Source organism: Equus quagga, chromosome 22, assembly GCF_021613505.1.
Source record: "Equus quagga isolate Etosha38 chromosome 22, UCLA_HA_Equagga_1.0, whole genome shotgun sequence".
Classification (NCBI taxonomy): domain Eukaryota; kingdom Metazoa; phylum Chordata; class Mammalia; order Perissodactyla; family Equidae; genus Equus; species Equus quagga.
Window position 1 is genome coordinate 13,626,959 of NC_060288.1, and position 27,354 is coordinate 13,654,312.

The 27,354-nt window shown below is 35.9% G+C and overlaps 1 protein-coding gene across 3 annotated transcripts in view; it reads right to left on the reverse strand.

The window, feature by feature from the left end:
• TNKS (tankyrase) overlaps positions 1 to 27,354 on the reverse strand; it is a 199,136-nt gene that overhangs the window by 73,103 nt on the left and 98,679 nt on the right. For all 3 annotated transcript variants that reach the window (XR_006886615.1, XM_046648390.1, XM_046648391.1), the window contains exons 4-5: positions 13,436 to 13,472; positions 12,611 to 12,686 (exon numbers count right to left, since the gene is read on the reverse strand). Coding sequence is in view for 2 of the 3 variants with exons in the window: in XM_046648390.1 (XP_046504346.1) it covers positions 12,611 to 12,686; positions 13,436 to 13,472 (113 nt within the window). In the remaining variant the exon portion in view is untranslated. The remainder of the gene's footprint in view (positions 1 to 12,610; positions 12,687 to 13,435; positions 13,473 to 27,354) is intronic.

Here is a 27,354-nt window from a genome sequence, read left to right on the forward strand (position 1 = left end):
CCTGTCATCTTTTTATAAACAAACACAAAATCATTAAACTTAAAAATTCCAACACTCATTTCTACTTTTTTGAACATGTAAAAACATGCTTTTTCAGATCTGATTTCAAAAATGAGGTACAATGTATATGTATTTAACTGGTTTCAATTAACAATTACTTAACATTTACTCACTATTTCCTCCTCAAGAGAATTCTCTTTTAAATTATAAACATAATACATTCCCCTCTAAAATAATATAAAGTAAAATGTTCTCTCCATTTCTCCCTCTAGTCCAGCAAACCCCTTTACCAAAGGTAACCACTCTTTAAATAGTAGCATAAGTATTATTTAGATATTTTCTATGTATATCAATGTGTGTTTTTCTCTTGAGTTTCTTTCTGTTGCTGTTTTTGTCACAGAAATGGATCATATTATATTCTTTTGCAATATTTTTTGTCTATTAAAATATTAGTACATATAGGTCTACCTTATTCTTTGCATAGTCTTTCCATTATGTAGCTATACTGTAATTATTCACCCGTCACCCCTAAATAGACACTTAGGTTATTCCATCCCTGCTCTATCTTAACAATACACATCTCATTCAAACTTATCACTTGGTTAAGCTTGATCAGTGTTTGTTTTCCTTCTAAAAAAATACTATATCAGCCATTAATACAAAATTCCCAGGAAAATATAATAACCACATAATCAGAGCTTATTAAAGTTCTTTCAGGCACAGCAATATGATTAATCTGCTTGCTAGGTATAGTTAAGAAGTTCTTTGAGACAGTGATACTTAAATCAGAATCCAAACAAATTAAAAGCTAGAGAATCGATATGGGCAAGAGTCCATGGAAATAAATATATCTCATCTCTGACGTCCGTCTTTTGAAAGGATATTTTAAGTAGGACCATAATGAAGATAAGACAGCCTCCTTGAAGTTTCTCAACTTCTATTATAAAGAGAATTTAAAAGAGAAACTGTCTGGAGAATGAAAATTGATGAGCCAAAGTAGAAATAAATTAAAAAAATATTTTATTTACACCTTTCTCAAAAACCGTGCCTCCTTTAACTTGTCTCTTCTACAGAATACACATTACTAGATCCTCTTATAATGATGTTTTCTTTCCCAGTATGAGTCTTCTCCTCTGGTCCTGGGCCTCTTGGTCAATGGTTCTCTAAAGCACAGTGCTTAGAGCTAAACACACCAACACAGATACAGTCTTGTCACAGTGGACTACATCCAGGATATTACTTTTCATTAATAGACATGATAGTACTCCATAACCTAAGAGCATTTAACATATTAATGTTTTTAAGTCACAATCTCTGTAATGGGGGGAGTTAGGTGACTATAGTACTAGTTTCCTCACAGAGTTATTTTAAGGCTAAATGAAATGGAAGATATAAAAACGTTTTGAAAATACAAAGTATTTTATTGAAAATAATAGCTAAAAGCTACTGGGTACTTTCCATATACCAAGCACTGTTCAAAGTATACTATATGTATTAACTTATTTATTTTATACAACAACTACCAGAGCTAGAAACTATTATTCTCCCCATACAACAAATGGGGAAACTGAAGAACAGGGGGATCAATGCAATAAGTTAATAGCAGAGTCGGAGATCATACCCACATAGTCTGACTTCAGTACTCTCATTGTGCCTTCTTTCTTCACCTCTGGCTGGGCCCTCGGGCTCCGGAGAGGATGCTCAGAAATGACTAGGGTGGCGGAGTGGCAGGGAGAGTGACTCGAGGGGAGCAGGGACTGCTCTGGTAGTTCTGACTACCTCAGCACTGGGATCCACAGGACACCACGTACCAAACCCTATCAACAATGAGAGTGTGACCATACCATTGGATGAGCACCCCAGAAATGGAGGACTTCTTAACAATAGAAGTTGTCTAGAATAATAAGTTTTGGAGGACAAGGCAGAATAACAGAATATTGAAACTGGTGAAGATAATTTATCTGCCTCTTTCCTAGTGCAGGACTTTTCTATGCATCTCTAACAGATAGTCATTTGGTCTCTTCTTGAACTAAACCCCTCCAGTTGCCTCAACTGCTTCTTCCAGAATAATTTCCTGACTTCCTTCCCAGTCACCCTCTGGCTGGTCAATATACTTCCTTAAAGCAAGAAACCCTAAATTCAGCACTAACTGCAGATATGGTCTGGTCCAAACCAGAGAGCTCTCATTTTTTAAAAATGTATTCAAGCAGAGCCAGATGACGACATGTCCGAGTTATCAGGGTGAAGGTTCCAGCACTGCACTGAGAGGGCGGACTAGCTGCACCACCGGGCTGGCCCCTCTACAAGTTTTTAAATGCCTTAGGTTTCTTCCTAAAAGTGACTACGTATGTTACCTTAGAGAGGGAAGAACACCCTCTCTAAGGCTGTGAAATATCAGTCACTATATACCTCTGTTCTTGTAGTCTATCTGGAACTCGTAGCATCTTATTTAGAAGAGGACTACAAGAACAGAGGTATACAGTGACTGATATTTCACAGCCTTAGAGAGGGTGTTCTTCCCTCTCTAAGGTAACATACGTAGTCATTTTTAGGAAGAAACCTAAGGCATTTAAAAACCTGTAGAGGGGCCAGCCCGGTGGTGCAGCGGTTAAGTTCACACGTTCCGCTTTGGCCGCCCAGGGTTCGCCGGTTTGGATCCTGGGTACGGACATGGCACAGCTTGGCATGCCATGCTGTGGCAGGCATCTCACATATAAAGTAGAGGAAGACGGGCACAAATGTTAGCTCAGGGCCAGTCTTCCTCAGCAAAAAGCAAAAAGAGGAGGATTGGCAGCAGTTAGATTAGGGCTAATCTTCCTCAAAAAAAAAAAAACTTGTAGAATTTATAAAATAAAGTTTTTGTACCTCAACTGCCCTATAGTAAAAATTAATTTTTAAAGTGAGAATACAAAGGACTATCTTTATTTTAAGTGTATGTATTGGTAAGAGAAGGATAGAGGAAAGGAAATAGACAGGAGGAATAGGAAATCCATAGGGTAATCTTTTTGAGAATAAAGCTCTGAATGCCAACTTAATTTTAACTTAACATTATCATTGTGGAAACTCCAAGGGGATTCTTCAATAGCCAGAAATTTGTTTTTCTCTTTGCCAGTCTCAGAATCAGCAGAATTGAAATGTATGCATGAAAATGAGTTTGAAGCATCCTCTCACAGGGTTTGTACGAGGAAAAGAAGAAAAGAATGCTTGGCACGCTCAGAAGGTGCAACATGAATTTTGCATTTTTGCATTGCTTACCGAGAAACAGCTGGCAGACTTTATGGAAACCAGGTTTCTTGGTGTGATAGTAACCTGATGTTTCATACTTTTAAGGAGAAAAGTTTTCATTCTACCCAAACCTCACATGAATTCCTTTTTATAGTTAATATTTCCAATCTTAGTTTTTCAAATTTAAACATCAAAGATTCTCACTAACATTCAACAGATAGATGACTTGTTCTTAAAACAGGAAACAAGCTACACCAATGGGTACTGAAAGATTATTTATGAGGAAATCATCCCCCCTTAGATCATTAGATGGTCATTTTAACTGTGTAAACTGGGAGAATGAGAATTCTGTTCGCTGATTTTAATGTGGTTAAGAGCTCTAGGACTTGGGAGATACGATGGCACCTCAAAGTTCCCTCAGTAATAAAGTCTGTGTTGTTTCTGAGTTTGCATATGTGAATTTGGCAGCCAAAGGAGCCAGGAGCAGAGATCTCTAGCTGTTTCCTGCCCACAGCCCCCTTTCCCCAGTTCCAACAGGTACTGACCCTCCTTGAAACTAGCAGATTACTTAATGGGCATTTTTAGGGTATTCAGAGTAGGGTATTATCATGTTACTATTAAAAAATTAAAAGCAAAAGAGGGAACATTTTTTCCAAATTTACTAACTTGGCTACCCAAATATGCAATTTCAAGTAATTATGCATGATACAGTGTTTTTAAAGTTCTACTACTGATGCCAGTCTTCGTAGAGAAAGATGTTTTTTTATTAGTCACTGAAAACAATCTTTTTTTTTTTAGGATTTTATTTTGCCTTTTTCTCCCCAAAGCTCCCTGGTACATAGTTGCGTATTTTTAGTTGTGAGTCCTTCTAGTTGTGGCATGTGGGACGCCACCTCAGCATGGCTTGATGAGTAGTGCCATGTCCGTGCCCAGGATTCGAACCGGCGAAACCTTGGGCCGCCGAAGTGGAGCGCGCGAACTTAACCATTTGGCCACGGGGCGGCTCCTGAAAGCAATCTTCTCTTAAAAAGAATATTATGAAGATTCTTGATACTTTTAAAAACTCCCTTTTATAATTCTAATTTAATTGAGCAAGTGAGTGAATGGATGAATATGCATGGTGGGGGGAGGGAAGTAAGCTTCCTGAGCAATTATACTTGTTTTAAAAAAAAAAAAAAAAGTGATACAAAAATAACCAGATGTTATAGACTGAATGTTTGTGTCCCCCTCTCCCCATAACTCAGATGTTGAAGCCCTAACCCTCGATGTGATGCTATTTGGAGACAGGACCTTCAGGAGGTAGTTAAGGTTAGATGAGGTTTTGAAGGTGGGGCCCTCATGATGGGATTAGCGCCCTTATAGAGAAGAGACACCCAAGAGCATGCTTCCTTTCTCAGCAAGAAAGAAGCCCTCCGCAAGCCAGGAAGAGAGCCCCTCATCAGAGGCCAACCTCACTAGCACCTTAATCTTGGACTTGCCAGCCTTCAGAATTGTGAGAAACTAGTTTCTCTTGTTTAGACCATCCAGTCCACGGTATGGCAGCCAGAGCTAAGTAAGACACCACGTAACTGGTACACAATGAATTAAGAAATTAATAGTTGATATTGATTTCATATTGTGGCCAAACAACTGTTTCTAACAATGCTAACTCAAAGCTATAGATAATTTCAAAGTTCTCAAATCCATAATTAACTCTTCGCTTTTTGCACCTTCTCATCAGGTGAGAAGAGTTTCTGAAATCAGATTTCTTTTTGTACCTAAGGAAGCCTTTTTACACACTAAAGTTCACCCTTTACTAAAAGGATTTAAGAACTTTCTGCGAATCCTCTACTGTCAACTTATATAAACTGAACAGTTGAAGCCAAAGAGATCATTAAGCCAAAGAGATCATAATGAAATCATAACCATTATAGGGCTATGTAATAATTGATACACAGAAATATGTAAATCCCACGACCCAGCATCGCACTCAGCTGAAGAGCTAGGACACCTGCAATGCCACTGAAGCTCCTTTGTGTTTCTTCCTGATCCTCTCCTGCCACTCTGTCAGATGGATGTTGTTCAAGCTACTGCTGCAGCTGTAACGCACCCTGCCCTACACAGTCTGGTTTACCAGTAGAGACAGAAAAAGCACTTTAACCTTAGATTCTCACCATTTTAATGGATATACTGAAGCGTCATTCTTGTAATTTGGCTTCTAAATCAAATTATAATAATGAACCATACTCACAACAAAATGCTTTAGTACTCACTCCTTTTCTATCCCTCAACGAGCCTAAGGTTGCAAACTGCAGGACACTTGTGCCTACTGGATATGAGTATAGACAAACCAAAGTTAGGAGGAGGGCGGCCAAGCGGAGCCAAAAGGAACTCTTAAGTTTTACCACCTGCTTTTTACCACGGGTCCCTCTCCACTAAAAATTATTTTCTCAAAGAGAGAAACAGAGCACAGTTGGCATGGGTACTAATTACTCTCACCAGCAGAAATGTCATACTTGACAAAATAGAGACTGTTTTAGTAGAAGAGATTCCCGAATGAAAAATAAAAAAGACATTTTCAAGCCCTTATTGTTACAAAATGAATATACACGAGCATAAGGATTTTACACAATATATCCCAACATAAGCAGGCAAGAAAACTTGCTCGAAGGGATTCCTGCATGACAATAACACACGCATTGCTCAGCAAGATGCACTTTAAAGAAGTGGTTTGATTAGACATATAATTAAACCTAGAGTATGTGAAGAGTTCCCGAATGCAGACTTACTGCATTTTGACCTTCTTGTAATCCCAAGTAACATCTGAGCTAGGATCCATAAAAGTTGGAAATTAAAAAATGGTGTGACCTTTTATCTACCAAGTTTTGGTAAGAACAAAAGAGGATGATAAAGGCCAATCAAGACCACAGGGAGCCGGCATATGTCCTCAAGTAATGCCAACACTTTCTTAAAGGGAAAAGAGGATCCATATGAACTTTATTCCAGACACCACAAGTGTTTTATGTAGCGTGACTCTACAGACTTTTACATAATCCAAGTCTGGATTACTGGTAATCACTACTAACAGTGATGAAAAGTAAATAACAAAATACATTACAGTCTTAAAATGTTAGAGTTGAAAGGTATTTCAGAGCTCACGTGGCCCATACTCTTCATTTTTTAGGCTAAAAAATTGAGAACTCAGAGATATAATAAAACTTGCCATGATCACACAGCTAGTAATAATTTTAACTTAAAACTGGGTCTTCTAGCTTCAAGTTCCTGCTTTTTCACACAATACCATGACCCCAAAAGATGCACATGGAATTATTTTTTTGCATTCTTAGGGGGAAAAAATCTTATATTCTAAGATATAAATTCAAAATAATTAAACATAGCTAGAGAAATAAATCTATCTGGGGATTTATTTTAAAATCTTCACTTATTATTCCAAGCAGCTATGCAAGAACCATATTCAGTAATCCATCTGAGAAAAGATGTAATCTTTCTTGCCCAATAGCTAATAAGCATTAAATTAGATTTTCTTATAGTAGTGGTATTTCAGTTATCTATTACTAGATAACAAACCACCCCCACAATGGTGAGTTACCTGGAGGCTCTTCTGCTCTCTGTCGTATGAGCCAGGGTGCTGGGATGGGTGATGTCACCTGGAGGCTGGAGTGGGAGCTCAGCAAAGGCTAGAATGTCTGAGATGCCTGGATGGTCATACTCATTTAGAAGCTTAACTGAGATCACCTGGGTCTTTGGCTAGAAGCCTCAGTTCTCTACATGGACCTCTCCACATAGCTGCTTGGGCTGCCTCATGGCATGGCAGCTAGGTTCCAAGACAGCACATTCCAAAAGCAAGAAACTAGCAGCTGCCGGGCCAATTCAGGGGCTAATGCTGGGACTGGCATAGTATCACTTCCACTTTATTAATCAAAGCAGTCCCAGGCTTAGCTCAGAGTCAGTATGGGAAGGGACTAGACAAGGGCATAAAAAATGAGAGGCATGGTTCATTGAAGGGTCTTCAAAGCAACAATCTACCACATAAGGATTGTTAAAATCCTGGTCAAACACAGTATTTAATGAGGACTTACACTGAGAGAGGGAGCAGTTAACCAAGAATACTGAGAAATTCTATATTACAATATGACAAATGTATATAACCTTAAAGTTTAATATAAATACAAAAGAAATTGCACTAATCTTACATATTCTTTGTGCTTCACTGGATATGCTTTATGGAATTCAAATGACTACTGTGGCATTATTTTCAGCCAGATAATTTTTTTACAATATGTTCTTAAAAATGGGTTGATATACCTCAAGAACACACTCTGAATTCATAAGCTGCTCATATAAACAAATTTATTTATTAAATGCGATGTTGGGTAGGGAGGGGGCAAAGACCAAGCTCCAAAAGAATTAATTCAGTTATACGTCTTGTAGATTACCTGGTAACCTACAGTTTATCCAAATACCACCTGGGACTGAGCTTGGATAATAAATACAATTTAAGTAGAGAGGTGGGGAATGTTGGCGTACTCAAAAGTATGTATGCATCCATTCTAAATACATTCAAAAGCCTCAAAAAATGTATTGGAAGAGTAGGGATCTAATTTACTGAGGTTCTACTATGTGCTACAAACCGTAAACATTTATCACATTATTTCACTTAATCCTCTCAAATGCCTTGTGAAATGGGTATGATTATCTCCTTCTACAAATGAATATACTGAAAACTGTAGCGCCATAGTCTCACACTTAAAAAGTGGAAGAGCAGAGAGGAGAAGCCAATCTGTGTGACTTCAGAGCCTATTTGCCCTTTCATCTAAATCCCAATTTTTTATGGTGTCTTCCAGGGATGGTACTAAATTCTACTTTATTTCTGATTGATCTCTATTTAAAAATAGTTTTTAAACACTTTACTTTTCTCTGTTTCCAGAGTCTTATTCATTATTAACTATTTTACGGAAGCAAACATTTACACAGTAGAAATATGACATTTAAAGAAACGCTTCAGTTAATCTTTCTGAATCTAAATCATGCTCCTCCAACTGCCTATTCATCTAAATTTGTGCTTTCTTACAGAAGAGCATTCATGTCTAAATACTAGTGCTTTAAAAATAAAAGGGCCAGAAAAAAACCCACCTTAAATCTACACTTTACAACTGTATCACAGCAGAAGGAATCATACACTTTTTAGAGCATTAGCTTCAATGTACTGGATAATGTCTTAATCATTCTATCAATTTCTGAGCTCCTCATGAACAAATATCATTAAATACATATTTATCTCTCATGACACTTAGCACAGTGATCTATACATGTCAAGTATTGAGTGTTGGCTGAATGAATGAAAGGAGCAGAAAGAAACCTGAAATACTAGAAATTACACTGAATACTTTATAAAAATAAAGTACCAACCAAGTATTAGCTACTTTCAATATTTGGTGACATACAATCAGCAATAATGACACAGTACATGCATGGAAAGATACATATTATTCCTATTCAGGAATATGTACAGTAATGCCCAACTCCAACTTATTCCTTGTTATGAGGAAGGGATAAATTTAGGATATTTATTCTGGAAGGGGATAAAGGCAGCTAGGAAAAGGAAATAACATGAGAGAAACAAAAACAAAAACTCTGAGGAGGGTTGAGTGATGGAATAATTTGAGATGTATTCAAATATTTATTTTCATTTATTGTAAAAAGGTATCTTTCTGAAAATTAATACTGAAAAACATGAGACTACCACCACCTTAAATTTACATATCAAAGAAGGTAAGAATATTTGGACAATTGCTAATAAAATGTCTGGTCTTTATAGAAAATACTGTAAAGGGAGAATAAAGGACAATAAATCTAAGTTTGAAAGTACAGGAATAAAGAATTCTAGACAGGGAAAAACCTGTTTTAAGGATCTGGTTGCACTTCACAACAATTCAAAATAAGGAACTGTGGAACGTTATGCCTAATAATAACGGGCAGGAGATAGGAGAAAAATAAATTACATCGATGTCCCTATGTTTCTAGTGGCCATCAATAGAACGTGTATATAATTGTATGAAAGTAGCATTTTAGAACAAAACACCACAAAAAAATTTTCTGCCTTTGCTGTTTAGGGAAAACAACAATTAGAAATTTCTAGAGTAGCCAAGATCCACTTTGATTTACATGTAAAATAAAAGCATAATATTACAAGAGACACTACTTAAAACCTTACTGATACTTTACTATTTTTAGAATTCTACAGGTTAAAAAAAAATTGTCTGTGGGAAATAAAAATATTAACCACTCACATATTAACTAATTAGATAATCATCAGGTCACGGAACAGAATTAAGAGACTATTTAAAATTTACACTGTCATTTTATAATCCCACGTATTACAATAAAAAGGAATGCTGAAGTCTAAAACCCCCACATATATCTAGGCACATTCTCCACCTACTAGTTAATGTATAAGGAACATTTCTCTTCTAAAAACATTACAAAATTGACATTTCCATCGGCTTTTTAAATTTACAAACCAGGAATCATAGTAAAAACAGAGATAGGCAAGGACTCAGTCAAGCATTAATATAGTCTTTGGAAACCCTCTAAAAATGAATTTGATTCAGCACTGTTTTCTAAAATGCAATTCCAAGAAATAAAACTTTATATACCTGACTAACTTACTATATATAGGTAAAGTACCTTTATCCTCTTGTTAATATACAATTTGACTTCCTAATTCAAAATAAACACATGCAAATAGCATGAAAAATTACTAAATATACAAGACAGATCTGTAATTTAGCAGCTAGATTTGCTTACGCATTTTCTTGACATCAACAGCAAGAAAAGAAAAGATACTGTCATAACTAAGGAATTTTATCCCCACCTCCATTAGCACCCAGAATATGTACTGCTTTGTGGCTTTACTGCAACTGGTACATTTAATAAGAATTACTCTGTGCCATAAACAAGGGTAATATCTAAATATGAACATTATTCAATTTTAATTATGACATTTTACTTGCATTTTGCATACTGATGGACAATTTTGAATGATTTTTATGTTTATGCATAGTACCAAAACCTAATAAATGCTTAAGTCTAATTTTCTTTTTCTATCTGAGAAAAGTAATAATCTAAAAAAGTATAGGAGCACGTTTTCTATAATTTTGCATTATTTAAATTATGTTATGAATCTTTCAGTATAATATTTGAGATGTGTTCTTAAAAATATTCTACGCCTTAACATATATAATTCTCCCTCATGGTATAACTACTCAAAAATAAATTAATAAAATAATTCTAATAATAAGATATAATAACAAAGTATAAAATCCCATTCAGATACTTCTGAGTTAATTTTCTAAATGGCAAAGACTATGGATGATTTTTCCACTCAGAATAAAATGATGTTTCTCAGGGAGTATATTCATATGCTAAGCTTCTACTACATGCAGAGTCCCAGGGTGGCTCATGTGCAAAACACAAAAGAGAGCTAACAGATGAGTAGGAGAAAAAGACATGTATGAATAACTACAATTCAAAAACTTTGTGGTAAATGCCATAGAGTAATACAGAGAAGGAACATAGGAATCTAGATGAGAAATACACTGGTTCCAGCTAAAGGAATGAGGCAAGTGCATCCTACTTTGGGCAAAAAGAAAAATAAAGGAGTTCTATATATTTATGTAGAGGGTGAGGCAGGGACAAGAGGTAATTTGTTAATTATCAGTGCTCACGCTCCTTAATTATTATGATTTACTGAACTAGAAACAGGGCTGTCAAAGTATAAGGGTAAGGATGGGAGAAAGGCTGGGATGGAAATTGACTCCTGCTAGAGGAATCTCACATAAGTTCTGTAATATTAAAATGGCCATGGGAAGCTGAAGTAGGCTGGGCCCTAAAAGAGCTCTGTCCAAAGATATAGCTGCACTTACCATAGACAAGAAGGCCCTTTTCTGCCCGGTGATAAAAGTCACTTTATCTACTGAGAGGATCCAAACAAAATTCGGAGCTCAAAGTAACTCAGAAATGTTAAAATCCCCAAACGAACTTCAAAATTGAAGGAAAAACAAGCAGTTATCATTTAAAAATATCTCCCAAAAGTCATTAATAGTACTGAGTAAATCCTTGTTAATTTATAGCTTGATATACACATAATTTAACCTTCCAGAAAAGTAGAAGTCTCTCCCTAAATTATCCAGAGAAACTGAACACTCATTAGGCCATGTGAAATGACATATGAGCCATCTACAATAACAAATAACATATAGTCTGAGGGATTCAATTCTTTGCCACTAATATATGAGTTTCATTAAAACGCAAAAAAAGTGTGAAGGCAGCCAAGGAAAATGGAATAATTTGGATCTATAAAATTATCACTCTCACAGAAAAATAATTTTTAAAAGCAAAATAGTTCATTATTTCTAAGGGGAACATACCAGCCGTCCTGATATTTTCCATAGCATATTTTCACTATAAATAATTTCAAAGGAATTCATTCTTTAAATATTAGGCACAAGATGATTTTCTTCAATATTTGTAGTGTTAACTTTAAATGCATTTTGAAACCAAATATAAAAGCCATTCTTGAACATCAAAAAATTAACTTGTTTTTAAAAAGACTACAGAAGAGAGTGCTTTGTTTTTCAATATCTATTAGGTAATCACTGCAAAACTTTGCAGTCAGTTACCAAAGGCTGTAAAGGGTTACACTTCAGACTACATTCAGCAAGAATACAAAGCAGATAATGAAGATGCCAGCTGTATATTTTATATTTTACCTTACATTTATGACAACTGTATATTAATGCGGAATATTTCTCTCTGCTCTAATCTATTTTCTTTCAACATACCATGATAAAAACTTAGCCAATAAAAAAATAATAAACAAAAAGCAGGCTGTTATATAGATCTAAAAAAACCGTTAGCAACATTTTCTCAGCATTAAATGGAAAAAGTGACGGTATGTAGCAAACAAATCTTCCTCTACCAAATAAGAAATCCAAACTGCAAATATCCCAACAAGGTGAGTAAATAGGACGTAAACAAATATTTCCAATTTCCATTCGCATTCACAGAAAATAATTCACAGAAATAATAATGTTATAATTTTAATCACTGACAAAGCTGCAGTTCCTTTTAACAAACAACTTTCAGCGTCTGACATTTAAAAGAAAAGACTGAAGATTCATGCTTCACCAGCTCTATGAATATATCACAACTGCCAATAACAGATACAGCAGCATTTCATTTTACTGTGAAAAGATGCCAGTAAAAATACAGCCATATATATGTGTGTGTGTATATATATACATATATATGCCAACTTCAAAAATTTTAAACATAAAGCAAAAAGAAATTACAGAAGGGGGATATTACATTTTAAATAACTTACCTTTCGCCCATCACTTGCATGGCAATTCACATTTAGAGGAGTCAGTAAAGCCATTAGTTTTTCTTCATTACCACTCCTATAAAAAGAGAGTAAGTCAATTCCTATAAAATTATACAGCTTCCTATGAATATTTATGGATATTTTTCACGAGAGTGGAAAATAATGTGAGTTTGCTTTGATTTCTTTTATATGGTTCTGAATCATTTTTGCTAAATTCAATTAATATATTCCTAATTAATTCCTGTAATCATCATATAGTGGTACATCTTAAGATAACGTAGCTTTCTACATTTTTATTTGTTTTTATTTATCTGCATAAAGTCACCTTCTTAATTACAAACAAACTTTATTCTCTTAAGTGATAAACACTGGAGTTAAAAATACATAGAAAACGCTGTAAAAAGCTAATCAATTAAATTATAAATGACCAAGAACAAAAGAAAATGGATGAGAATTTTAACATTTACTTTATGCCCCTCATTCAAGCTTTGCTAGAAAAATTTTCAGAGAAAAATGAAGATAGAGGTATTTAAATACTCCAAGAATACCATTCGAAAAGCTGGGCAACTAAGGTTTGCAGTTATCTTAAGAAATGTTCCAAATAAAATTAACCTTATAATCATCACCGTATTGCAAGAGTCTCATTTAATACACTAATCATGCAAAATAAAATATACAAAGATTTAGTGTAAAGTCTTAGCCACATTATTGCATAAAATCCAAGCAAGACAATAACATGTTATAATTTTTACAGTCCTCCACCTGCCCTCCCCCTTCTCGCCCTTAAATGCATTATATTCACTTAAAATGAATGGAATCACTTACCTAGCAGCTTCTAGGAGTTCGTCTTTCTTGTATTCACCTAGATGATTGCAAAATATCATGCTGTTAGCATTTGGCAGAAGACAGATTAAGAAATGCAGTAGGCAGCAAACAGAGAATTAAACAGAGAAGAACAGAAAAAGAGAGTCCACACCCCGCTGGGTGATGGAGCCGTGACGTTAGCCAGCTTGTGAAGGCAGCATCACCAGTGCCTTGGAGACGGGCAGCAAATTGACGCAGCTTCTTGTCCAATCCTCAGATGAAATAGCTTTCTTCAGACAACCAATGAATGCTAAATCTCGTGTCCAGAAACACATTCCCTCTGATAACAGCATGCCAGCTGAAGACAATGCCCCCTCCCCCCTTTCCTATTCAGGCTGTCACAGTATACTTGTGAAGCATAATACATTCTGAGACAAAAGCAAAATAATGTGGCTCTTTAAAGGTACAAATTACTAGTCTTGAAAAAAATTCAGTTTTATTTGAAATGACATGGAAAGTTTTTTTTAAAAAAAATTAATTACCATTGCTGAGTTATAGCAGTAGAAAAAAAATACCAGGATCATGAAGCCTTTGCCTCGATAGGGTAGGTCTGTAGACTAGAAATACGTGAACTACGTACCAAATGCTATGAACCCTCTTGAAGGCAGCGCTCCAAAAACCCAAACAGTGAACACATTCTTAAATGACAATAATATTCCAATGTGCTGCAATCCTCACACTCTATACAAATTCAATACCAAATTTTAACTAATAATAAATCTTAAAAATATTTTAAAAAGGAGGCTGGGGTCTCTGAGAATGAGCAGATAGCCAACTATGGAGATGTGGATAATTTTTCTCCATTCTGTTTTTTAATATATCAGACTGAAAATAGGCATATAATTTAAAACCTTTAATACAAATTTCTTAGGGTACTCAAGATCTAACTAACAAATTTCCTTTGCAAGCTTAACTGAAGGACAAGGAATTTTAATAATATAGCATTTGTTCATTCATTCAACAAATGAAAAGAACAGCCAGGACTATGATTCAGCTATAATATGATGACTCAGTTTGCTACATCACTAAAGAAATAATTATACAAAATGCCTAAGCAAATAATTATGTAAAAGAAAATATTAAGTATACATATAAGAAGAAATACAAGTTTAGATTAAGTAGAAGTGTTATAATTCTAAGAAATAAGATTAAATTATTTTTAAAAATGCTATCATTTGTAAATATGGATTTCTTGGCAGTTTGTTTCTGTTCTGCTACAGAATGCAGAATATTGATGCAAATACTATGAAGACACCTCGGCACCACCAAGCACACATTAAAAATTCTATAACCCATCATTAGCAAATATTCTTTTAGCTTAAACTTTGTCTTGCTTCTCGGATTAAGATTACATTAAAATCTAGAAACTGTAAACTGTTATTACCAAATAAGAAAAAAGTTGTTAAATATCTATTCTCTTCTAATGGAATTTTATATACCAAAAAGTCACAGGTTCAATAATATACACAGATAAACTACAATGCATGATTCATGATCATAAGAGTTGGTCTCTTCAATTTCCCATACATTGTATTCCAGATTCTTTAATTGATTGACAGTTTAAGATTCATGTTATTATATCCTCTGGCCAATAAGGTTTCTTGCCTTCCCAAAGCCAAAGATTTACCTTTATTAAAAATTTTAGCTGGCAATATGGAAGTTAGTGACTCAATTTAAAAAGCTCCTTGTGAGAAAAATGGTATAACCCATATTCTGAAATGCCTTAAGAATCAAGAGGAAAGTAAACCAAAGCATGGAATTTTCTATAAAAGTCAGTCAGTCAGTCAACAAACACTTATTGGAAAGACCTGCATGCCAGATTCTATACCAAAAAAAGACACTGTATCTGAAATCAAGGAATATTAGTCTATTAAACAAGACAGACAAGTAAACAAATGCTTATAGTAGACTATGAAAATAATCTTATGAAATGCTATAAAGACCTTAAAGGCTAGTCTAAGTGGAATTAAGAAGAGGCAGGGTAATTGTGGTTCAAGGAAGGTTTCCTGTAGGAGGGGAAACTTGTCCAGAATTTTGAAGAAGGACAGGTGATCCTCGGGTGAAGAAGGGTGGGGAGAAGGAAACCACCAAAGTAAGAGAACTGAGAAAGGCAATGGTGGCTCTGCAAATCTGAAGCAAAGAACATCTGCAGGAGAATGGCTAAGGAGGAGGCCGAGAAGAAACAGAAAGATCATGAATGGCTCTCTAAGAAGTTTGAACTTTATTTCGAAAGCAATTGAGGAAATATTGAAATATTTAACAAGGGGAGTGCCACGCATATTTAGAGATCTGTAAGTTTTGTGATTATATAAAATATTTCCATACTCCACTCCAGTGAACTTTGGTTGGGGAGCAAAGTGGCCCAAGGCAGGGGGAAGATGGGACAATGAATTCTGACATAGTTTATATCTTGGAATAAGTACAAATTCCCTGATATACAGTAAAAACACATTACAGGTGGTAACTGGAAGTAGCTACTACCGAAGTCTAAGCGACAGTGAAACACGACTCCAATAAGCTAGGGAGTGAAACCACAAAGGATCTGGGGTCTTCCAAGTTGCGATCAGTCTCCCTACACAAACATCTCGTCAAGTAGAGCCTGCTTATTGATGTTTTCTCCAAAAGGCACATTTGTACAAAAATATTATTCCCTCATGAATAAGCTGATAATAAACCAAAGCTTTCAAAAGGAAACACAAGCACACCCAACAGGGTTAGACACAGGTATTACAAATGACTTTCCACTCTGACTGTTAGAGACCACAGTACTTTAATCAGCTTTTCTGCAATACATCCCTACATCCACTATCTGGTGCCCAAGGACTACGATCCATAAACAGCCGAAGCTATTTTTCAATGCTACATCGCGGGAACAACTAACATAATAAATTTAGAGTACCTCACACACACTGACAACAAATCTGAGCTACCTACTTAACAGCCAAACCACCAGCTCTGTCTCATTTTAGCTGAGAATCTGAAAATACTCTGGCTGAGACTATGGTGCTCTATGGAGCATTTATATTCTTTAATAACATCCAGATAAAGGCTAGCAATAGATCAGCCAGAAAAGAAACTAGGCAATTATAGTCAAGATAATAGTAGCCAGGAATGGAGAAAATAGATGGCTTAAAATATTTTTCTTTGATTAGAATAAAATAAGTGGGATAAAAAAAAATGCAAGCCACAAAGTTTACTTTCCAAAGTCTAAATTGTTTTTATTAGTAAACTAACTAATGATGGCATACATGTAAATATAAATACACACACACTGTACATACATGGGGACGGGGGGTATGAGTTAATGTGTTAAATAGGCATGCTATCAGAAAGAAGGATAAAAATAAAATTCCCGTTTGTATTTCCCTGAGGGAGTTAGAAACTTCTCTTTCACTTAGTGTAAAGGCAAAACTGCTTTTCGAATAAAAACGAAGAAACTGGGGTTGGCCCCAAGGCCGAGTGGTCAAGTTCACGCGCTCCGCTTCGGCAGCCCAGGCTTTCACCAGTTCAGATCCTGGGTGCCGTCATGGCACTGCTCATCAGGCCATGCTGAGGCGGCATCTCACATAGTGCAACCAGAAGGACCTACAACTAGAATATACAGCTGTATACTGGGGGGCTTTGGGGAGAAAAAGAAAAATGAGGAAACTAAATCACTAAATAGAAGTCATGATTATCGACATCTCCATTTTAACATTTTGAGGAGTTTTGCCCCTTTCTTCAGCAACTGACAGGATCAAAACAGACAGTTTTGTAGAATTGAGTCATTTGGTTTTGTTAAGCGTGGCAAGATTATGAACACAGAATCACAAATTCTTAAAGCAACAAGAAACTAAAAAAGAATCATAACCTTTCTTTCCTCTACTTTGAAAGTATGAATAATATATGCCTATCAGTAACATTTCTCATTCTATGCAATGAGGGGGCAGGTAATTTGAAAGTCACCTTTCTCCTGTCACCTCACCCCAATTTCAGAAAAGCTCTTCTAAGGGATCATCCACAACATATTCATTTACAATTAATGAAACTGACGCCAAAGCAGTTAAATGAACTGTCTCAGGTTTCACCGTGTATTATTCACTACCTGTCAGGCCCTGAACAAGCTAAACCAAATCTGAGCTTTGGAGGAAGTGACGTAACTAAAAGAAAAGTAACAATACAATAATAGCAACCAAACAATTTCAAAAACAATAACTAGCTTTAAATAGGTTAAACATATTTATAAAACACAAGCCAAATATTTCCAACAAACCTATTTCAAAGCATTTGAACTTCCACATGAGCTTGTAAACAAGGGCAAAAAAAAAGGAAAGTATAAGTATACAGGGTTTACCTTTTGGTTTGTTTCCCCATTTTGGACGAAGGGAAAAGGAATGAAGAAAACGCATTCCTGGTCTATTCAAATGATGAACGCATGCTGCATTTCCCACAGAGTGCTTTAATTCCTCGTGTGTTAGGCTCTCAAGGGAAGAGCTATGTAAAGACTGCAATCAAGAAGCTCAGCTGTCAGGTTTAGGGACCGTTTTTCAGTAGTTATCAGCAAAGGGATCCCTGTTGCTGAGTGTTAAGTAGTACTAGGAACTGATAATTCTTATCAAGATATTTTCTCATCACGGTACTAGGAAATATAAGAGAAGAACTGATTCTTGTAGCTAAACCGACAGCCTCTATGGAAAACAGATTTGAAAATTCAGAACCAGCTATGCAGTTATGGAAAGAATTTCACCAAAGCACCGGGATATAATCTAATCTCAAGAGGTTAAAGCTAGGTCTTCCATCAAAAGCAATTCTCAGACAGACTGATATTCTACTATATATAAACAATGACCTGAGAAATTCTTGAATTATTTTTTCCGTTTGAAATCTTTCATGAATATTTTCAGGACAACTGGAGAAAACTTACAAAGTTATCAGAGTTCTCAATGCCTTCTTCCTACTTCTGAATTCTATTAATCTTCCCACTCACTCTGATACCGGCTTCAAAGTCCATACCATTAGTTAAGTCATGGTCACAGTGTTTAACTCTCTATCCATTCCAAACACGGAATAATGTGGGGCTTTCAAATTCTAGGCTTGAAGACAGTATTTTCCTGGTGGAAAATGAACTTCCCCTCTATTGCCTCCTACAACTTTGATCTTTTTAATTAGCCAACACCAGCTAACTTCAAACAGCACCTGTGCTATAATACCATTATAATCTCTAAGTTGTGTTGTCCAATACAGTATTCACCACTCCCACTTGACTAATTAATTTTAAATGAATTAAGTTTATAAAAAAAAAAACTTCTGTTTCTCAGTTGCTCTAACAATATTTCAAGTATTCAATAGGCACACGTGGCTAGTGCAGATAGTGGACATGGCACGCACTGGACGGTGCAGAGAGAATACTAGACGGAACAGTCTGAAACCTTTATTGGACTATACTACTCCAGAGTGTCTATGATGTCTATTTAAAAGCTCATCTTTTACTCTAAAACTACTTTCCATATTACTCTTACTCTTAAAATTGTCACTGCCAAAACTCTTTTTTCCCCCTACTGAATAACAAACAACTTCTTGATCAGCATGAAATACAGGGGAAAACACTGGACTACATGATAAAAGATCTGAAGTGAGTTCCAGCTCTGCCATCACTAGGAAAAGTGGGACATCAATTTTTTACTTTCACAATGTTTGTTCCCAAAAAAGTGATCTGGAAAAGTAAAATCCATATTTGACCCAAAACAATTTGGCCAATAGTTTTATGTTCTACACTAGTGGTCCTTTTTCTATAGTCGTCAACCCAAAATTCCTTATTTGCAAATCCAAAAAGCTCTAAAAACTCTTCTGGAGGCAAAATTTGACCCACTTAGTATACATAGCTGTCATATATTCACTGCAAAAATATTAATGTTTGATTATAAGGTACAGCCCAAGACTTGACTGGAATGTTTTATAAGATACAGTAGATGTACTGTTTTTTTCTTATTTTATTTATTTACTTACTGAAGTATAATTTACATACAATAAAATTCACCCTTTTAGATGTACGGGTCTCTGAATTCTGACACTTATACAGTTGTGGTCACTATCTCAAGATATAGAACCTTTTCATCACTCAAAGTTTCCTCAGGCCCCTCCATCATCAACCTCCTATTCCCAACTCCACTCCATGGCAACCACGGATCAGATTTCTGTCCCCTTATTGATGTATTTTTTATAGAATGTCATATAAGTGGAGTCACAGAATACGGAAACTTTTGAGTACGGCTTCTTTTACTTGGTATAAACGCCTCTGAGACTCATTTATGTCGTTGGGCAGATCAGCATTTGTTCTTTTGATCGTTAAGTAGTATTCCATTACACGAATGCATCTGAATTTGCTTATCCATTCACTAGCTGATAGACATTTGGGTTGTTTCCAGCTCTTGGTGATTATGAATAAAGCTACTAGAAAACTTCAGGCGGGATTTTATATAGACATATGTCTTCATTTCCCTTGGGCAAATACCTAGGAGTGGGGGTGCTGGGTTGTATAGTAAATGTATGTTTAACTCCCTAAGAAAACGCTAAATCAAGTCTTTTTTAAAATCTGAAAAATTCTTAATTCTGGAATATGAAATGTCACCTCTATGAAAGTAATAAGAACAAAAAAGAAAACACTGACTAATGAGAAATATGACAGTACTGCACAACCTCATAGCTGGAAATCCCAACCGTGCCTCTTGTGGGGCAGTTCACCTAAATTGAACTAATTTGCAGACCTTTAATTCTTCATTTTCATTTGTTCTGTCTTTTGTATTTTTTTTAAACAAGGCAAATACACAAATTTGATCTCTTCATTCAAAGGAACTGTTTTGTATGTAGTACCTGCAATCTCAGGGCTATGAGACTATATGAACAAACCATATTTTGATTTATAGGAACCATGCTGTTATCTGTGAAAAGAAAATTACTTTCCTGCAGTCCTTGCTTTTATCAGCGTGGCGTGGCCCCTCAATGCATCAGCCTACTGAGGGCCTGGAGTTCTGTGTGACCCCTATTTGGGGACTGTCAGCCCTCTGCTTCTTATGACACGCACAAGGAACTAAGGAAATGAGGGCTAACGTAGAAGTACAAGTGACTACTCTTTGAGTGATGTAAGAACTCTTTGTCTTCACTGTGATTATTGTCTATGATTGTCCTTGGTTTACAAAGTCTCTGAAACATGCAGTGACTTAGCAATTTTGGTCTTCTCAAGAAGCACCAATTGTGATTTACTTCTTCAGCTGCAAATGCTTAACTTATTTTTTCTTATATTTTCCCAAAAGTATCACTAAATCTCTTATTCAGGGTTAGAGTTAATTAACTTTAGTGAAGTCTGATTAATGGTGTTATCCTAGGCATAATCTTTCTCATTCAAACCCTCATTCTCTTTTAAAAAAATACCACTCAGGATAAATACCCAGCAGTGGGAGAGCTGGATCATATGGTAGATCTATTCTTAATTTTCTGAGGATACTCCATACTGCTTTCCATAGTGGCTGCACCAGTTTGCACTGCCACCAGCAGTGAACAAGGGTTCCCTTCTCTCCACATCCTCTCCAACATTTGTTGTTTCCTGGCTTGTTAATTATAGCCATTCGGACTGGAGTGAGGTGATACCTCATTGTAGTTTTCATTTGCATTTCCCTGATAGCTAATGATGTTGAGCATCTTTTCATATGTCTGTTGGACATCCGTATATCTTCTTTGGAGAAATCTCTGTTCAGATCCTTTGCCCATTTTTTAATTGGATTGTTGGTTTTTGTTGTTGTTGAGCTGTATGAGCTCTTTGTATATTTTGGATATTAACCTCTTAGCTGATACATGGTTTGCAAATCTACGCAGAATTCGAAATATATTATGATGTAATCTGAAAGCTATATAATGTTATAAACCAATGTTACTGCAATTAAAATGATTAATTTTTAAAAAGATGTATTCCATCTAAAAAAAAGCCATTTATTAGTTCTCCTTTGAATAACATCATTTATTTATTCATTTAACAAATATATATCCACTATCTACAATATGCCGAGTGTAATACAGCTACTGCTACTGTACCATGTACTCAATCTTGAATCACAGGAGAAAAGTGATGGAATCAGAGCAAGCACAGCAGGAATGGCACCAAATCCACAGAACATCTTCTTCATTTAGCAGGCTGCAGTGTACTGTTGCTGATGGCAGCATATCACCCAGGTGACCACTCTTTGTCAGGTGTGTTGAGGACAAGTGGTTGAGGGTCACTTTCAGGAGATGACAAAGCTAAGCACCATGTTCTTAAAGCTTTCAGTTGTCTACCATTGGGACTGCGAGAGAGAAAGAGACGCTGTGCGTGTCCGTGTAAACAAAAGATTCATATCAGAGAAACCACAGTTCCTAAGCTTTTTTGGATCATGGACCAACTTTAAGGAGCTAATGAATGCAGCTTTAGACTCTCTCCCTAGGGAGGAAATGCTGTGCACGTGAGAACATAAACTCAAATTTTTGCCTACAGCTTTAGAGTTTTTACACACTTGCTGGATTCTATGAACTTATCACAAGTTAAAAACCTCTGTTCAAACAGAAAACAAACAAAAAGCTTCTGGCTTACACTATTGATTCTAAATATAATCTTAGAACTGGCTTTCAAAATAAACTAGTTTGCTATCCTTACTTCATACATGATTTAGTTAAGACCCAGAATAGGTAAATAGCTTGTCTAAAATTTTAAAGCTATGTAGTGGCAATACTAGGCTGGAATCTATGCTCTTCGATAGTATTTTTAATCGGAATGATACGAAGTGATTTCATGGAGTCAGTCACATATAAGCTTGGCCATACATTTTTTGGACAGGATTTTAACATGTGGAGATGGATTGGAGGTTGGATTGTTATCAACATGAGCAAAGAAGTTCAGGAAAATGCAAGCTGTAATTGGGGGAGAGTGATTGATGTCAAATTTACAGCATACATTGGGAAGGTGAAGTGAAATGGGGGACACAATAATAATTAAAAAAAATAAAGTTGATCTATATTTTAAAGGTTCTTGAATGTTACATTGTAGAGTTGAATATTATTTTGTAAGGCATAGGAAGAAGCAATCATTCTTTTCTTTTTTATGAGCAGTAGAATAAGGTAATTAAAGCTGAACTTAACCTGGTAACTCAATAAATTAAGACCTGGAGACAGTGGGGATTAGTTACAGAGCTGCTGTAGGACAATGGTGAGAGGAAAAAGCACATAAATGGTGGCAATAAGCATGGAAGGAATGTGAAGGGGAGAGAAGGCATTGAATGGATCACAATGTAACGGAGCTTGTGATTTGATGCGTTAGCTTTATGTGTGACCAGGAATATCATGTAACATAGCTATAAATTAATGGAGAAATTTAAAATATCTACATCTTGATCTTAGATTAATACTTTGTCCAATAATCTTTCTGAATGAACATAATCATAGTAGCAACAATTTGTTGATTCAGCTTGTACTTAACGGAATTATTACCACAGATTCAAACTTCATATACTGAAAAATGCCCAGTAAGTTAGAATAATCTATTCAAATAACATGGCTAGTTTACTTAATTATGAATTTACTTGTTAAAACTGAACAGTCTGATTCTTGTACAGCCAATTTCAAGAGAGACCTTGGGGGTTCACAGTTTAGCCAGGGGCATCTCAGACATAATAAAGAAAATGTTCTCCAAGAGAAGCAGTTTTGGAAAATCTTGTATGTAAAAGACTGTAAAGAGAGTTATTGAGATATAATATCTGAAAAGCCAGTTTGTTTCTTTCCTGGGCATAATATTAGCTTCAAAAAAAAAGTCCAGGGGCTGGCCCAGTGGTGCAGCAGTTAGGTTCGCACGTTCCGCTTCTCAGCAGCCCACGGTTCACCAGTTTGGATCCCAGGTGCGGACATGGCACTGCTTGGCAAAAAGCCATGCTGTGGTAGGAATCCCACATATAAAGTAGAGGAAGATGGGCATGGATGTTAGCTCAGGGCCAGTCTTCCTCAGCAAAAAGAAGAGGATTGGCAGTAGTTAGCTGAGGGCTAATCTTCCTCAAAAAAAAAAAAAAAAAAATCAATACAGTTGAGCATTCACTTATTTACTCAATCTTTTTTTATTATAAAGTTAATACAATAGGCTATTGTGCTATCATGATTGCTTTTGGTTTTAACTTTCTTCCTATACTTTTATCTACTTTCCTTATTTTGTTCAGTTGAGAAGGAGATATATGAGGATGTTTATTATTTCAGAAAAATATGGAAGAAAGATTTTAAAGTTGAGGAAATGAAGAGAACATGTTCCCAATTTTTGGAAAAATTATTTTCTAGTATTTTGCTTTGGGAAATTGTTTCAAGTCTGCCTAAATGTAAGTCAAGAAAACATTTTTATCTGAAGTAGCAAACAGCAGAAATAGAAATAGGAGATGTCAAATTTCACATAGTCTTAAAATTATCTTATTGGTATACATTCTCCTACGTAGAGAGGGCTTGAAGCCACATCTCAACTGTACATTTTAATCTTCTTATCTGGAATATACTGAACCCCACCCCTTGGCATCAGTTTTATTGTCTAGTTCCTTTTTATTTTAAATACCTAGCAACACAGGGCAACAACATTTCTATCAGAAACATGTGTAAGACAATCTTATATTAATATTAATAAAATTTGAGTCACCACTGCTTGTCTTTTGCATGTGCTGATATAAATTTGTCCTCCTAGTTATTATTTCTTAGAGGGCATAAATTAGATTTATGTAATTTTCAGCACTGGATATTATCCTTTTGGTAAATGATGATTCAGAACTTCTTTGTTCCTCTTACTTTTTCAAAAAGCTGCTTAGATTAACCTGTGATGCACATCACTTCACGCATACAACCTTGCCATGATGTCCAGACACTGATGGCAATATTCATCTGCTTTTAGGGTAAGGTTTTAGTTTTTGCATTATCTATAACTTTATTGTAGAATTTGTCTGTAAGAAATGTTTACCACAATTTCTAAACATAGATGACCAAAGACAGAGCTTGCAGGTACTACATACAAAAGTTTCCTGAATGGGGACTGGCCCAGAGGCATAGTTCGGTTAAGTTCATGCACTCCACTTCATTAGCCCAGGGTTCGCAGGTTCAGATCCCGGGCATGGACCTACACACAGCTCATCAGCCCACGCTGTGGCCGTGTCCCACATACAAAATAGAGGAAGACTGGCACAGACGTTAGCTCAGAGATAATCTTCCTCAAGCAAAAAGAGGAAGATTGGCAACATATATTAGCTCAGGGCCAATCTTCGTCACGAAAAAAAAGTTTCTTGAATGAAGAGATCAAATTTTTATACTGGTTTTTAAAAAAACAATGAATTCTTTTTGAAATAATGACTTTAATATAAATACAATACTTCACATCAAATATTAAGGACCATTTCTGAAGGCAAAAACAATGTTTTTGAATATTTTGACATTTCTACTCTTTAATGGACTTATTTTCCTCCCCACAGATTTATAAGCTACCCTCATATAAAAATTATCATTTAGCCTTGTTAAAAGTTGCTACCATAAAAATCAACTCTCCAGGAACATTCCAGGACTAAATTCACTCCAGACAGACACGTTTCCAACATAACTGCTAACTTAGCATTTTAATTTCTCCGCTTTTGATGGAATTTCTTCCTGAAATATATTACACACTTCTACACATTCAAAAATAGGTTATTCCAAACATAACTTAACTTTTCTTGACAAATCAGGGCCAATTATTATGAACCTCCACCAGACTGTGCCACACTGCAGCGATGCTCTCTGGGCCTGCTGAGATCGGCAGGGACAGTACATCCAGGCAAAACGGCTCCAGACTGCTAGACATTTTATTATTTTTTAATGTAGAATTTATTTTTCTCTTTTGCTTTGTGTTAATGAATCTCCTTATGTATTTCCTTTTAATTTACAGTATCTAAAAATGCTGTCCAGTAGAAATATAATGCAAGACACATATGTAATTTTAAATTTTCTAGTAAACGTTTAAAAAAAAGTAAAGAAACAGAAGACATGAATTTTAATAATACATTTTATTTAACCCAATATTTCTAAAATATTATCATTTCCAATGTGGCACTAGGCCCATTGCATGTATTCAACAGCCGCCTGTGGCTAGTGGCTACTGTCCTGGACAACACACACCTAAAACTGTCATGTGCTGGAAGGTTACAAAACTTAGTGAACCCTCCCAGTGGAGCAGGGGCACATTCTCCCTGAGCGAGGCGAGAAGGCTCGCCTACATACAAGGAACTTCTGAGATTCAGAGCATGACTTCTGGATGCTGATTTGGTAGAAGTGGAGTGATGGGTAGGAAAGAGAAGAAAAGGGAAAGGGGGGTTGGGCAGAAGGGAGAAGAAGGAGAGCAGCAAAAGGAGAGGGAGGAATCTAATCAGGGAGGGGAAAATCCGGGAATGAAGCTGGTGAGGTAGACTGAGAAGGCCGGAGACTCAGAGGTGAGTAAGACATAAGAAGTACTGAGTATTAATGACCAGAAGAATGAAAAAATAAGGCTTTTCTTAGTAGATAATCTAGGGCTTTTAAAGATGCATGCAATAATGGTGAGAATTCACAGGTATTAAGGACTGAAGAATCTTTGCAACATGCTAGAGTATTCAGAGAAACAGACCAGCGTTGGTTAATGATGACTCATAGAGGCAGCACAAGCTTTTTATAAGGCCACCTCACTCAAACGCACATGCCAAGAAGTGACTGAGAGTGTGCTTAGATAATGTGTCAAACACATCATTAATCACTTTTACTGAATCTTAGAGAGATGAATAACTTCACCAAAAGAAATACAGACCATGTCTAGTGACTCTGAAGTCCTGGGCAAGGGACCAAAGGACTTGGCAAATTCATCATTTCTTCATGCTAACTTAAAAGAAATGGGAATTTGAAAAAGGGCACAGCTGGCTATCTAGATAACAAGAGAGAACAAAATCTGGTCTTGAGGAATCCAGCTCAGGATACAGAATGATGGCAACTGATGGCGAGTGTTACAAGAACATGAAGAATGAGGGTAAATAAAACGTCCTGCTATTAGAGTAAAAAGAAAAGTGAACTGTTCAAATATATAAGAAAGAGTAAAAACTGACTCAGGACTAGCCCAGATTAAACTACTCTGAAGCTGGTTTGGCAGAAAGCTCAATGAATTAATGTGACAAATTTATAAAAAAGCAAATGGCAACTTACGTTGTATCAGAGAATAAAACAAATTTTTTAAAGGAGGTGGCTATTTAGCTTTCAGTATAAAAGACTGTGGTGGTAGAGGTGGTGGTCATAGGAAGGGTTCTGATTCCTACTGCCAGTATTTCAGAGGATACTCGAAAAAGGAAAATGGTTAGCCATGTACAATGTAGTTCCAAAAAGAACTTACTATATATGGCTTAATAAATGGGGGAAATATTTCTAACCACTTAAGTTATTCAACAATGGACTAATTATGGCAGAGAGCTCACAGGGACACAGTAGAGAAATGTGACACATAGGAATATAGTCTAGAATCCTTATGGGTGATGGATTAGATTAGCTAACCTCCAAATCTAAGGTCCCTTCCAGATCCATGATTACATGCGAGACTTTTATGTCACAGCTGTATACACGTTAACGATAATAAATTTGGGTTTAAGTACCCATGCATGCATTATTACTGTCTTCTCTTCATTAGATCCATCCGTTAGTCTCTAAGTTTAGTTCATATACAAAATTATATATAAAATCTTATCATTTGACAGGCACTCTCCTTGAATGAACTCATTTAATCCTGAAATAATGCTTTGGTTCTATGATTACCTCTATTTTATGGATAAGGAAACTGAGCAGTAGAAGGTCACATAGCTAATACATTTCTTTTTGTT